The sequence below is a fragment of the Cupressus sempervirens genome, chromosome 11 (assembly GCF_028749045.1).
Source record: "Cupressus sempervirens isolate cs-2001-9-10 chromosome 11, ASM2874904v1, whole genome shotgun sequence".
Lineage (NCBI taxonomy): Eukaryota > Viridiplantae > Streptophyta > Pinopsida > Cupressales > Cupressaceae > Cupressus > Cupressus sempervirens.
The window spans coordinates 89,474,373-89,488,163 of record NC_143128.1 but is presented as its reverse complement, the minus strand read 5'-3'; the positions used below and the strand labels follow the sequence as shown (position 1 = coordinate 89,488,163).

At 31.5% G+C, this 13,791-nt stretch overlaps 1 protein-coding gene across 1 annotated transcript; it reads left to right on the top strand.

Annotated features, from left to right (window-relative positions):
• Positions 1–3,005: 3,005 nt before the first annotated feature.
• LOC149528361 (serine/threonine-protein kinase PEPKR2-like) lies at positions 3,006–7,098 on the top strand. Its single transcript, XM_089809265.1, has 4 exons — positions 3,006–3,268; positions 4,928–5,668; positions 5,884–6,180; positions 6,270–7,098. Exons 2-4 carry the CDS (start codon positions 4,945–4,947, stop codon positions 6,629–6,631), a joined length of 1,383 nt encoding a protein of 460 aa, XP_089665391.1. The 5' UTR covers positions 3,006–3,268; positions 4,928–4,944; the 3' UTR covers positions 6,632–7,098.
• The last annotated feature ends 6,693 nt before the right edge of the window (positions 7,099–13,791 follow it).

Sequence of the window (13,791 nt, the reverse complement as noted above, 5' to 3'; positions counted from 1 at the left end):
TCAAATTTAGCAATCTTAGCAAAGAAGGAAGAAAAGAGCACAAAAGGTGGGACTTCCACCACATGGCACAATTCTAGGCTATGGAACCTCATGAAAACACTACAGTATGGAGAAACATTAGAATGGAGACATGTGGCACCATGATGTTGGACAACAAGATGAGTCAACCACCTACGTAGAGTAGAAAAACATGACAAATATAATGCAGGAAAAGGGATCCTCTGCCACGTGGTGCAATTCTGATTCTGGAGCATTGAAGAAGCACTTCAGCATGAGGAAATTGTATGCAAGAGAATTTGACCCATTGGAAGCAACGGTTAGCAAACAAACATTAGTTGGACATAGATATTAAAATATTGAAACACAACTAATATTATGCTTGAGTTTTGCAAGTCCAAGCAACCAATAAATCAAGTCCTCATACAACCTCAAACAGCTCAACAAAGGCACCCATGAGAGGCCATGTTCGTGTGTTTTAGATTGGAGGGATGTGAGCATGCTCTCCCCAAACACAACTATGAATCCCAAGATGATGAAAGATGCAATAATGAATATGCCACTAAGCTAAATGATGAAGAATACTTCAAGAGATGGCTATGGAAGCAACCATTCTTGAGAGCACTCAATAGATAATAGAAATGGATGTAGAAAGAAAATCTAAGAATGTAATACTATCATGAATATGCAAAGAAATGCAAGAAATAAACAACTACCAAAGGGTTAGTAACTATGCATAAAATCTCTAGAAATTTCTAACTCTAAACTAGCATGATAACAATGCATATGGAAGAGATGGAAAATGCTTGAGACAAGGGCTCTATTTATAAGCTTGAGAGAGGCCTTGGGGAGGTGGCATCTATGTGGCATCCACATAGGTGCCACAAGGGAGACACATGGGCAAAAAGACAAGCCATGCCAAAGTCAAAAAGAGCCTTTAATGTTTGAGAGGCTCAAGGTGTGCTCACACGTGTGAGCAACCTTGGGGGAAGGAGTGGGGGATAAATGTGTAAGAGGTGAAAGCTTTATTGGATCAAGAGCTTCTCACATGCGTGAGCAAACTCTTAGGAGCTAAAAGGTGTTTAAAAAGGAATTTAGGATAATAAAGTGGGATTAAGTAGTGGGTAGGCTTAGAAGGATGAGAGTGATGGTTGTAGACCAGGTTTTAGGATACGATTAGGATTAAATTAAATAGGATTCAATTTAATCATAGGTTTAGAGAAATTAATGGAGATGGAGGAATTAAATAAATATGATTTATTTAACAAGGGGATTTATGGAGAATCGTGTATTAAATAAATTTAACACATTAGGGATGGAAGTATTTAAATTAAATTTAAATACATAAGGAAAGTGAACTTATTTAATTAAATCAGTAGACGAATATGATCAATATGATTAATTAATAAATAATTAATTATAATGTCAATGGCAATATTAAATGAATTAATATAGTGTTTAGGACAATTTTAAGTGTCTACAGAAATGTCAGAATGAAGACGCATGGCAGCATCCTATGTTCTCATGATGATGAGCAGATATCACACAACATGGGAGTTGTCAATGTGTTTTGATGTTTGATAGAACTGACCACAATCTTTTAATCTTTTGTTGAATCTTCGTTGTTGATTTGTGCATGAGCATATTTGGTTGACTTAAATGTCGGAGATGGGACATGACCACCCAAAGACACATGATGCATTTCATGTTCTGGAGCATTGAAGAAGCACAACATGAAGAAATGCTAGAATGAAGATGTGTGGCAACATCTCATGTTTTTTTGAAACCCCACTGAGCTAAACACAAAGACATGACAACCGTTGATCTCATTTGCATGCGTATGAAACCTTGGACCTAGCCAACTACTAACATGGAAGTACATGGACCAATCATGGACAACAAAACTCTGTCACCAGCAGACCAACAGAAGCTGAGATGACACACATGGACGAATCAACATCGACATAACTCTGCTAATCGTGGACCCACAAGAGCCAACTCAAAAAATCGTGCTATCCCTTTGCAAGGAATCCAACCCACTAAAGATGTCTCAGATCAGTTATCACTTCTGGGCTAAATGTGGGCGAAAATAGTGAACAATAACCCAAATTGTAAATACAACCCTGACCCTCAGCGTGACCTAAACCATTATCCCAACCCTAATCAAAATAAAAATTGTAACTTTTAACCATAAAATAAACTATATTCCCAATCTTGACATTAACCCCAACCCTAATCAAAATCATAGCTCTTACCATAATACTAACCAATATGTAACCCCTTACATAACCATAATTGTAACCCTAACCCCAACCCTAACCCTAAACCTTATTATCAAGCCTAATCCCAACCCTAACTCTAACCCTATCATAACCCAAACAATAAACTCTACTCCTAAATAAGATTGTAGCCAAAACTCTAAACCTAACTATGGCATTATGGTTACAAGAGAGTGTCGTAATTGTATTAGGGTTAGAGATTAATACACCACTTATACAAACATGTCTTAAGATTTCAATTGTATTTTTTATATAAAATATTGTGGCACCAATGTTGGGACTTAATTCTTCTTCCAATAAAAATAAATAAATAAACTGTTTAGAACTTAAAACTCAATTTCTTTTTAGAATAATTTGAAATGGAAAGTAAAAAAAAGTAGCTATTAGAAAGTGTTTTGTTGGAAAGAGTGCATCTAAATTTTAGAAATAGCATTTAAAAATACTTATCTTAGAAATATAAACATTAGTAACATGTAAAGTACAACTTAATGCTTATAATTGCTATACAACTTATTTCATTTTATATTTTTCATAATAATATTGTTAAAATTATCTTGTTATAAATTATAAAATTATTTATTTATATATTATATTAAAATATAAGAACTATTAAAACTTTAAAAATAATAAAAATTAATGTTTTCATGTAGTCCTCAAATGGTAATGAAACAATAATTTATTTTCCCGCCTCACTAAATTATAAATAAAGAATCTTTCCAAAAGTAACACAAGTTCAACAAAGCTTTCCCCGTGGTTTAAACAAATTTCTGCCTTGATTTCAGAGGGAATATTGCATGCGAATTTTCTCGCCGATTTCGTTAGAAGTATTGAGTTTTCACTGCGCTAATAATTGAAGAATTGTGAAACGATTGTTAGCTTCATTTGGTATTATTATTGCAGAGAATTTTCAAATACAAGAGAAAACGAGGGTTTTTCAAATTTGTGAAAGGTTGAAGTGTAAAGTTTTCTCTCGTAATTATCTCCATAGCAAGGTAAATTGCTTTCTTTCGTTTAATTAGATATTTATTTTGGTTTATGCGCTTTTAAAATAGTATTTTCCTTGATCTTTTGTATGAAAATTAAGGACAGAGAGCAAGAAATAGGGCTTGATTTGGGGATTTGATTTTTGGTTTTGAACCGTTTTTCAGATTAATTATATAATTATGATGGTTGGAAAGTTAGGAGTGGATTCTGTTCTTAAGAAAAATCTTTAATAATGTAGTTATGCAAGATGAAAATATGTTTGAATTTGATGTCATTAGAAAAAAGTATGAATTCTTAATCTGTTTAGATCAAGAGAAGAAGATTTTCTGTCCATCCAGGGTTTCTTGTTTGCATTGATTCCTTATATCTGCTGCTCCATCAATAAAGGGCTCTACCTTTATTAGGATGCTCCATCAACAGAGGGTTCTACATATTAAAATTTGTGGTTGTATTGGAAATTTCTTTTTTGGAATGATTGAATCGGCTTAGTTTTTGTTGCGGAATGTATCGAGTTCTGAGAAGTTGTATGTAGCATGTGAAAGTATTAAGACTGGAAAGCGTTTGACAAAATGCCAGGCTCTATAAATCCAAATAGCCTTGTTTTTACAACTTTGTAAACAGCGTTGGAAGTGATTTATTATATGTAGAAAGTGAAAGTATCGATAGAGGGCATGAGTATGACATAAAGGGTATATTGAAAGGATTTAAGAGATTTTATGTAAATGCTGTTGATGACTATGCAATCTTTGTCAATGAGAGTTTCCAACAGAGTCATATATGCAAAATGGTAAAGCATAGACAATGTATGTAAACCATTTGTTACTTTGCCTCAAGGAAATGAAGGGTAGAGGCAATCAATCTACAATAACTATTTGAATAAATAGTTTGATCATTGATGAAATGCCTCAAAAGTACTCTTTTAAAATGTTAGGAAGATTAGAGAGAGTTTGATAAGTTTTGGTGATTCATTTGATACATATTGAGCTATTCATTCCAGCTGCTTTTTTATCAGATTGTTTCCGGTGTCGGAATTGACTTGACTGGTTATCTTTTGATCAGTTTGGTTTGTCCCACTCGCTTCTAAATTCTTGTTAATGTGAGAGGATGTTTAGATCTAGAAAAGCTGAAAAATATAACATAGTCTACTTTAAGGCCAGACGATTTGAAGGGGATGTCTTTGGGCGTATTGAAGCATGCCAATGATATCCATACTAGGTACGAGTTAATACTCTATACAAGTGTTTTGATCAGAATGATTGAGATTATTGTATTCTTGTTTTCTAGACTTTTTTTGGGTTCAGATTCTCCCCTGTTTAGCGGATTTTCAGTATTTCTGATCTCAATTTGTTGGTATAGACAAAATGGTCTGTGTGTTTGTAACATCCAATTAGACTAAATTTAAGGTTAAAACATTTCTTATTTGTTATACTATTGCAACTTTCTGATCGTATTCGTACACAGTTTGGATTAATACACCGTATTTTGAGAGGAATGATTCAGAAAATTGTGTATATAGTTTTGGATTAATTTAGCAGTCTGTCATTATGTTTGAATTTGTTGGTAACGATAAATTAGGTTGTGTTTTTGTGACATCCAAGATAATGGGAACAAATTTCTAAATAACTATCAGAGATTGAAACTCATCATTCTTTGTGACTTTCTGACAGGCAATTGTAAGGTAAGCATGACTCCTGTAAAGAAGAGGAGGACAAACAATACAGATCTACATAGGATTGAATCACAGCAGGTGATCTGCTCATGTGATGATGGTGCATCAACCTCATCCTCCGCCTCTCCATTTTCACTTGAACAATTGAGCTTTTCTCATTATCATCCAGCACCAGTTGCAACTCTTTCTACTCCAAGAAGGGGGATTTGCTTGAGTGATGCAACTCCAAGAGGCATAAAGAGAAAATGTGGTTGCATAGAGGAAACCACACAAATCATCAGAGAACGCAAAATAGAATTTGACTATATCATGGGCCCAATTTTGGGCAGAGGGAAATACGGAGTGGTAACCCTGTGCAAGAATAGGTTCACAGGAGAAGATGTGGCATGTAAGACTCTGCCCAAAAGTTGTGCACAAAATGCACACAAGGAAGTGGAAATCATGCAACACTTATCTGGACAGCCTAACATTGTAACACTCCATTCAGTGTACGAAGATGCAAATTGTTTGCATCTTGTAATGGAGATTTTCTCTGGGGGGCGATTGGTTGATTGCATGAAAAAAAGACGTTTTTCGGAGAGGGAAGCTGCAGAGTTAATCAAACAGTTGGTTAGCGTCATTCAGCATTGTCATGAGATGGGAGTTATTCACAGGGATATAAAACCTGAGAATATTCTTTTCACCGATGATGGACAGTTGAAGCTATCTGATTTTGGCCTATCTCTGCATGTTTCAAATGGTATGGGATTCAAAATTTCATAAATTCTAGCTCTTTTTGTTTCAATTTCATAAATTCCAGCTCTTATCTTTTCATGAAATCCGAACTCTTTGAAATAATCATGTGTTTCCACAATTCATTGTAGTAATTTTTTTTGTCTTCTGGATTCAGATTGTGTGTTCATTGAAATAAGTTAATTAGCAAGATTATTGACATCTTGTTTATTTTGAAAACAGCGCAAAGTTTATCAGGTTTGGTGGGCAGTCCAGCGTATGTTGCCCCTGAAGTTTTGGCGGGGAAATATTCTGAAAAGGTGGATGTATGGGCTGCTGGAGTCCTCCTCCATGGACTCTTAATTGGTAGCTTACCGTTTTCTGGGGCTTCTGTAGAGGCAATTTTTGAGGAAATAAAAAATGTGTGGTTGGATTTTTACACTGAAAAGTGGAAGTCCATTTCTGAACCGGCCAAGGATTTGCTGTCAAGGATGCTGTCAAGGGATGTTGACAAGAGACTCTCTCCAGATGAAGTTTTGAGTATGTTTATTTATATAGGTTCATAGTTCATACTATAAATTTGAACAATTTGTTGTACAGTTTTCTTATACAATTGTCTCCTTTTACAGACCATCCATGGATTTTGTATTATACAAAATCTGATATGGAGCTCTTTACGGATTCAAAGTTGATGTCTCCGTACAAGGCAGAGAGAAAGCTTGAAACAGATAATTCAAGCCCAGAAAAGAATTGCATATGCAGGAATCTACAGTCTTCACTTGTTGATGCAGTTGATCATGCTCTGTTATCGCTTTCAGAGAAAGATTTTGAAATGCAAGGAACAAATGTAGATCTTGTAGATGTTTTGTGTGCTGCAATTTCACAAATAAGAATATCTAAACATACAAAGAGCAGATTCAATGCGACTGCCTATCCTTGCTTTGGGCAGAACCCTATTCATTCAACATTGCCCCTGTGTACAGCATGCTAATCCTTGTGCTCAATTATATTGATATTCTTTGAGGTTAATTCTACAGCTGATTTTTCAAAGTGAAGACAATTTGGTCACACTTTTAATGAATTTGATGACTGGAGATTTCATATCTTGTGGTGATACTAAGTGGAGGAGAAATAAGCTTATCATGATTGAGATATTGTCTCCTTTCATTTTATTAGGATACAATTATAAATACCATATTGTATTCTACAGCTGATTTTTCGAAGTGAAGACAGTTTGGTCACACTTTTAATGAATTTGATGACTGGAGATTTCATATCTTGTGGTGATAATAAGTGGAGGAGAAATAAGCTTATCATGATTGAGATATTGTCTCCTTTCATTTTATTAGGATACAATTATAAATACCATATTGTACTGCAGCATACTGGAGTTAATAGATAATAACTATATTGTAAAAATGGTATAACATGGTAATATCAAATTATATTATAATAAAATTTTGAGGATAAGGCTGCAATGAAAAATAAAAATAAAATGAACAAGATTGTTGTTATTGCTGTTATGAGAAATGAATAACTAGCCACTTCAACCTTTTAAGGGGTGCAAGGGTTACACCGATAGTAATATATATAGATATATCATATGATCATATTGTAGAATATCTATGGATCTATATCTCCCTGTTTCTATTTAAATATATTTTTCTCCAACTCACACACTCTCAATGTCTACCTTCCTATCCCTATCTTTATATCTTTCTTACTTATGCACTACACTCTCTCTTTCTAGATTTCTATTCAACTATCCTTTTCTATATGAAATGGACAACCTAGCTTTTACTTAAAAATTGATTTTATCTCATTGATAGATTACAATGGAGCATTATCTGTATGTTATAAAAGATTAAATTCTTGAAAACTACTATGTAAAATTTAGATCAATAAGTTTACCTAAAAATAATTCTTCCAAAAAACTATTTATCCAATTTGCATGAAGGATTCTGTCTGTAACAAAATAAATCTGATAAAAAGCTAAAAGATAACTATATTGTAAAAAGATTATGCAACAACTGCTTTCCTTGCATGTACACCGATAAAAAATGTAAAAGATGACTATATTATAAAAAGGTTAAGTCAACAACCTCTTTCATATCATACAATGATTAAGAGGAGGGCAGAGAAACGTATGACAAAATTGTTACATAATTAATAAAACAGGAAAATCCCATAAATAATGTCTAAAACATGATCCAATCCAAAAGTTTACAAAAATCCTCTTAAAATAATTGCATTTATCACTGATAAAAACTTATTGGAAAAGAAAATTTGAGGCAATTTCCAGGGGCATAATTTGAAACACTGCTGAAGCTCCCCAGTTTTTAACATGATCATCGTTTGATATTTACTTTATATAAGGGGAGAGGAAGTTGTGAGAGTACAAATATAAAATTATATAATTGAAAAATCTCTCTTTGTACATAATATAATTAAGTTACGGAGAACACAGAATGTAATTGTCCATAATCACATTCCATTCTCAAGTTTAGATCTTTCATGATAAAAATTGAGGACCCATGATCAAATGCTTGAGCAAAACCAAATGGTTAGTTCCCCTTTTCTTCTAATATTGTGTTCTTCTTCAAAGTAAAATGCACACGAATTGAATAATATGCAAATTGATTGATCGCTTTTTGGATCACCGGATTGTTAGAGGATGTTGAAGATAAAATTCAGTCATAACCAATTCAATAGTTGTCACTTCTCTATGCTCAGCTATCCTACTTTCCTTCTTTGTTCTTGCTTTCTTCCCATTGAAGACACAAAGGAAGAAGATCAATTGTAAGTATGAGCGATCTTATACCATTTTCAATCCACCCAGCGGCCACACATGACACCACCTGAATTCTCACGTAATTGACACGCATAATACTTACAAAGCAATATACTCTTATAGAATGACAGAGGACTACATCCACTGCACAGGGGATGGTAGATCTAAAGAATTTGGCCGGAAAATAGAAAATCCTTCCGGTTAATAATTAATCGACCAGTTTCTATCTCCCTCGCCTTTTAACTCTTGCCTTGAAATTTATTAGTTATTATTTCCACTTTTAACTACCTAGTGTTTTTCTTTTTCTATTTATTAGTTGTGATCTCCACATTAGCTCATATTGTGATCTATTCAATTAATTTTTGATTTTTAAATTTGATTTAGATTTTAGTTTTTATTTTTTTTATTTTTTTTATTAGTTTAATTTTTTCTTTATATATTATTTTTAAGTTTCTATAATATATTTAGTCAATAAAATATTTATTAGACATTTTTTTTTGTATTTTTCTTATTATTTTGTTATAAGAGTTTTTGATGCGTTTTTTAAAATGATTATTTTTTCATATTTGATAAATTTAATTTAAATAAATAATATTTATTAATCTATTTTTAGTAAATATTATGTTATTTAAATTTAAAAATATTAATAATCTGATTTGTTCACATAAGATTATAATTTAAATATCCACTTTTAACTATTATTTTTCTTTTCTTATGTATTTAAAAAATAATTACTTGTGATCTCTACATTGGATTATGTTGTGATCTTTATTTATTAAACTTTTGATTTTTTTAATTGATTTAGGTTTTAGTATTTAAATTACTTTAAATCATGTTTTTCTATTAATTTAGTTTTTTATTTAAATATTTTTTTTTAGTTTCTATAATTTATTTAGTTAATAGAATATTTGTTAGAGATGTCGCTATTTTTCATTTATTTTTTTGTATTTCTCTTATTAATTTTTTCTTAAGTTTTTTTTTAAATGATTTTTTTTTCATATTTGATAAATTGAATTTAATTGTAAAATATTAAAATTATTGAACATGTTTCTTAAGCAATATTCAAATTTCTTAAATATTGTAAATTTTATATCTATGTTTTAATCTTCAACTTTTTATTTTTGTATTTTCATTTTTTAAAAACGTATATTTACATTATTTAATATTCATTCTACATTTTTCTCTTAAATCTCATCTCCTATCGGCACACTCATAGCATGCGGCTGCTAGTTAAAAGTAGTTTAAAAATTATGTTCTTCTTTAATATTTCTACATAAATTTGTATTCCAAAGTTTGTTTTTTTGAGATTGAGTCAAAAATATATATATCTTAAAGAACATTAATTGTCAAAATTAATTTAATTTAAAAAGTATTCCAATCTAATGAATGTTATATTTAATTTTTTTTCCAAAATAGACATCAAATATTCTAAGGTTTAAGATCCCCCGAGAATGTGTCAAATTTTTAAAACGACCTTTCAAAACAATTTCTTTAATTTATTAACTTTTTAAGCTTGTAAATATTTCTTATTATTTTTTATCCTATTTTGATCGCAAAAATATTATATTAGTTTTATTTATTTTTTAATTTTTTTAATCGATAAACGGTCGAAGTCTTGTATTATATTGAATTTACATAATTCTCTGTTCAAACGGGCACTGGTAGGAAAGAACAGAGCAAGAAATTCTCCCGTCTCACCTAGGACTAGATTCCAATATTATACACTTTAAAAGGGGCATACCCCAGTTTATATGAAACTTCGTACAAGTTTATACAAAATTTGATGAAACAATTAATAAAAAATATACTTCTATTGAAAAAGGGGACATAAATCAAAGGAGAGGCAAGGTTCCGAACTAAATTCATCAAGGATCCTGCTATGAAGAAGTGATCCACCAACTATCTGCATGACAAAATACAACTATCTTCCAATATGGGTTTAGTACCAAATCAATGTGATTGGAAAAAGTGGGAGGAGTAAAAGGACCAATCAACATACTGAGAGACTCTTCATACAATAAGAATCTTAAATTTACCAATGGAGTTAATATGAAAAGTTTTATAATATGTTTTAAATGAATCTTTATCTAAAATCTCATCCCTTATCCTATTCAATTTACTATTTTTACTTAGAGTGGATTAGATATTTAGGGTTCTTATCTAGTTCGAATGAATAGATCAATCAAGATTATATTAACTAATTTCAATAATTTAAGATGTTCATTGATTCATCTTATTCTTATCGTATACTTATGAGTTTAAGAGGATAAGTTTGAATCAATAGCCAACTTGAATTCATTTGTATTTCCTAAGTAAGGCTATAAAATAATCAGTAGTAGGGGAATCGATGAACACCTTGCTCTACTTAAAGCATAATGAAGTGCAAACTAAATCCATAATGATGAAGGGGAAGAAGTAGAGTAGTGGTAACCAGACAGAATACAAATTCAAGCATACAGGCCCAAACATTTATTTTAAATACTTAACAAATACATATCAACTTAATACTCTATCTAAGTTGCCTTTATTAATTATTACTGAGGAAATGAAATCAATAAAATAATAGATCATTGATCAAAATTAGTAGCTAAAAACCACCAGCATTTGTTCAATAATGATTATAATCTTTCATAACAAAGATCTAGCTTAGTCCCAAAAGACTAGAGAGAAGAAATCAAAAGGGAACATAGGAGGCTTCAATATAAGTTAGGGTAAGGCAACAACTAAAGAAGTCAAAAAACCTAGAAACATCATCAACCAGGTTAAGGATCCTATTCTATCTCTCCTATTTGATAGCCCCTCTGAACGACATTGTCCTCACTTCCAAAGTGTGAAAGAGGGCAATTGAAGACTCCATGCTCACAGAGAAACTATTGGTTTTATAAAGAAAGAAGAGACATAAAAAGATTTAGTGTTTCGAGCCTTAAATAATAGATGGTGACTTTCGGGTTGTTAAGCATTGATTGATGCCTACTTATATGTGTGTAGAATTATTAAAATACACTAAAAGAGACTATACTTAATGTTTCATGATTATATCTCAGATGCCTTATAAATATAAGTAGATTTACTTGCTACAAATGTCTATCTAATAATTACTTCTTATAAAGGTATGTCATACTTCTACTAAACTATCCTTTGCTCTAATCGTAGTATTCTACTTAACTTAATTATGTCTTGCTAAATATATAAAGTCTTCTCCCTCCACTCCTTTATTTGCCAATTTATCAGCTTCTAAATTTGTTTCATGATAAATATGTTGAATTCTAATCTTGTCAAATTGATCTATAAGATTAAGTACACTTTCTAGTTTAGCATTTAATATCTAGTTTGGTGTTTGCTGCTTTCTAATTGCATTTAGGATTATTTGTGAATCAGCTTCAATAATTAACTTCTTAATATTCTTTTTAAGGCTTAATTTTAATCCTTCTTTTAATGCTTCCAATTCATCTATATTAATAGTTACATTACCTAATGGTTTAGCTCATTTTAATATCCAATCTTCATTTTCTGATCTAACTATATAGTCCAATCCTGCTTTCCAAGGATTCTCTCTAGAAGTTCCATCAAAGTTTAATTTCTTCCATCCTATCGGAGGTGCAACCCATTTACATTCTTTCCTGGCTATATTATCCTTTTTAGGAAAAATTAAGGGAGGATTAATCAAATGTAGCTAGTTTTTCCTCATATTCTCATCCCATATTGAGAATGTACCTTCCACCTTGGGTGTGTTCCTGAGATGGCAATTCATAACTTCTGTGATGGTTGCCTTGACTTTATTGAAAAAAGTTATCTTACTAAGTTCTAAATTTTGAAATATTCGTCTATTTCTTTCCTTCCATATTTCTCACATAATGATTGCAAGTTTAATATTCCATAATTTCTCATATATGCTAACCCTATTCTTAATAGGCCAACCCCGAAGAAATCCCTTGATATCTTGAGGTATAGGGGATGTCCAATTCAATTTATTCTTAACCCAATACCAACAATCTTGCACAAATGGGCACTTAAACAAAATATGCTCCATATTTTCAGATTGATTTTTACATAAATTGCATCTACATGATCCTTCAAACCCCATTTTAGAGAATTTATTAGCTGTAAGAATCTGATTCTGATTTGCCGCCCAAAAAAAGATACCAGCATTAGGTAGGCATGTTGAATCTCAACATAGATCCAACGATATAGCAATATTATCTCATCTTTATGAGTTAATTATAAGATCATATCCTAGCTTAACTTTGTATATTCCATCACTAGATGCTCCCCAAATGAGTTTATCTGCTCGATTATTGTGAATCACATATCTACCCTTGACGATATTTTCAAGGATAGTTTTATCTATACTTGGAATATTAATATTATCCAAAGATTTCCATACCGAAGTCTCGGTCTCATCAATCCTGATAGTGTTTCGGCATTTGAAACCTTGGGTCCCCAAATATTAGTAATGGCATTGATGTTGTTTTTGGATATTCCAGAATTAATAATCAGGGGTTGACCATCCCATGAACCATCCTAGAATAATGCCTCATCACTTCTACCTAAATCCCAAGTTAGATATTCGATGACCAGAGGCCTACACTTCATCATAAAATTCTAGTTTTGAGAACCACTTGGTGGATTTCTAATTCTAAAGAGAGAGGAAGGGTCTAATGAATTAAGATATTTATTATAAAGTAATTTGTCTGTCTTTTATCTTTTTACTTGTATATGTCAACTAGCTTTGCTCCTAATGCCTCATTTTTCTGACTGAGATTTTTTTAACCCAATCCTCCATTACTCTTAGGACGGCATATCTTATCCCATTTTATTAGTGCTTGTTTTTTTTTCTCTTTTGTTCCACTCCAAAAAAAATTTCTAAGTTTTCTTTCCAATTTTTTATTAACATTATTTGGTAGCAGAAGGCAAGATAGAGGATAAGTAAGAATAGCTGACAGAACATATTTAATTTTTGATACTCTCCTAGCTTTAGTCAGCCATTTTCCTTTCCATGATTCTATTTGTTTTTCTACTATTTCTAAGATATTGTCCCATCCTTTTTTACTCCTAACTCCTTTTTCTAAGTATATCCCTAAATATTTGCATGAAAAGTTACTCTTTTTGTATCCCATATAATTGCATACATATTCTTCCATGTTCCTTGGAGTGTTTAGAAAGAAATTTTTTAATTTTTTTTCATTAACTTTTTGTCTCGATGTTGCTAAATAATCCAATATAATTTGTTTAAAAGCTTTGATTTCTTCCTTGGTACTAATTCTTGGAAGAATGGTATCATCAACAAATTATTGATGGGTAGTATTTGGAACATTCTTAGTAACAATAATGTCTTTAATTAATCTTACACCTTGTGCCTT

What these genes read in the sequence shown, in the direction of transcription:
- LOC149528361 (XM_089809265.1), top strand. Translation starts at nt 4,945, where the DNA reads ATGACTCCTGTAAAGAAGAGGAGGACAAACAATACAGATCTACATAGG. An exon ending in ATCTCTGCATGTTTCAAATG is followed by an intron (nt 5,669 to 5,883) that starts GTATGGGATTCA and finishes TTTTGAAAACAG; the next exon opens with CGCAAAGTTTATCAGGTTTG. An exon ending in CTCTCCAGATGAAGTTTTGA is followed by an intron (nt 6,181 to 6,269) that starts GTATGTTTATTT and finishes CTCCTTTTACAG; the next exon opens with ACCATCCATGGATTTTGTAT.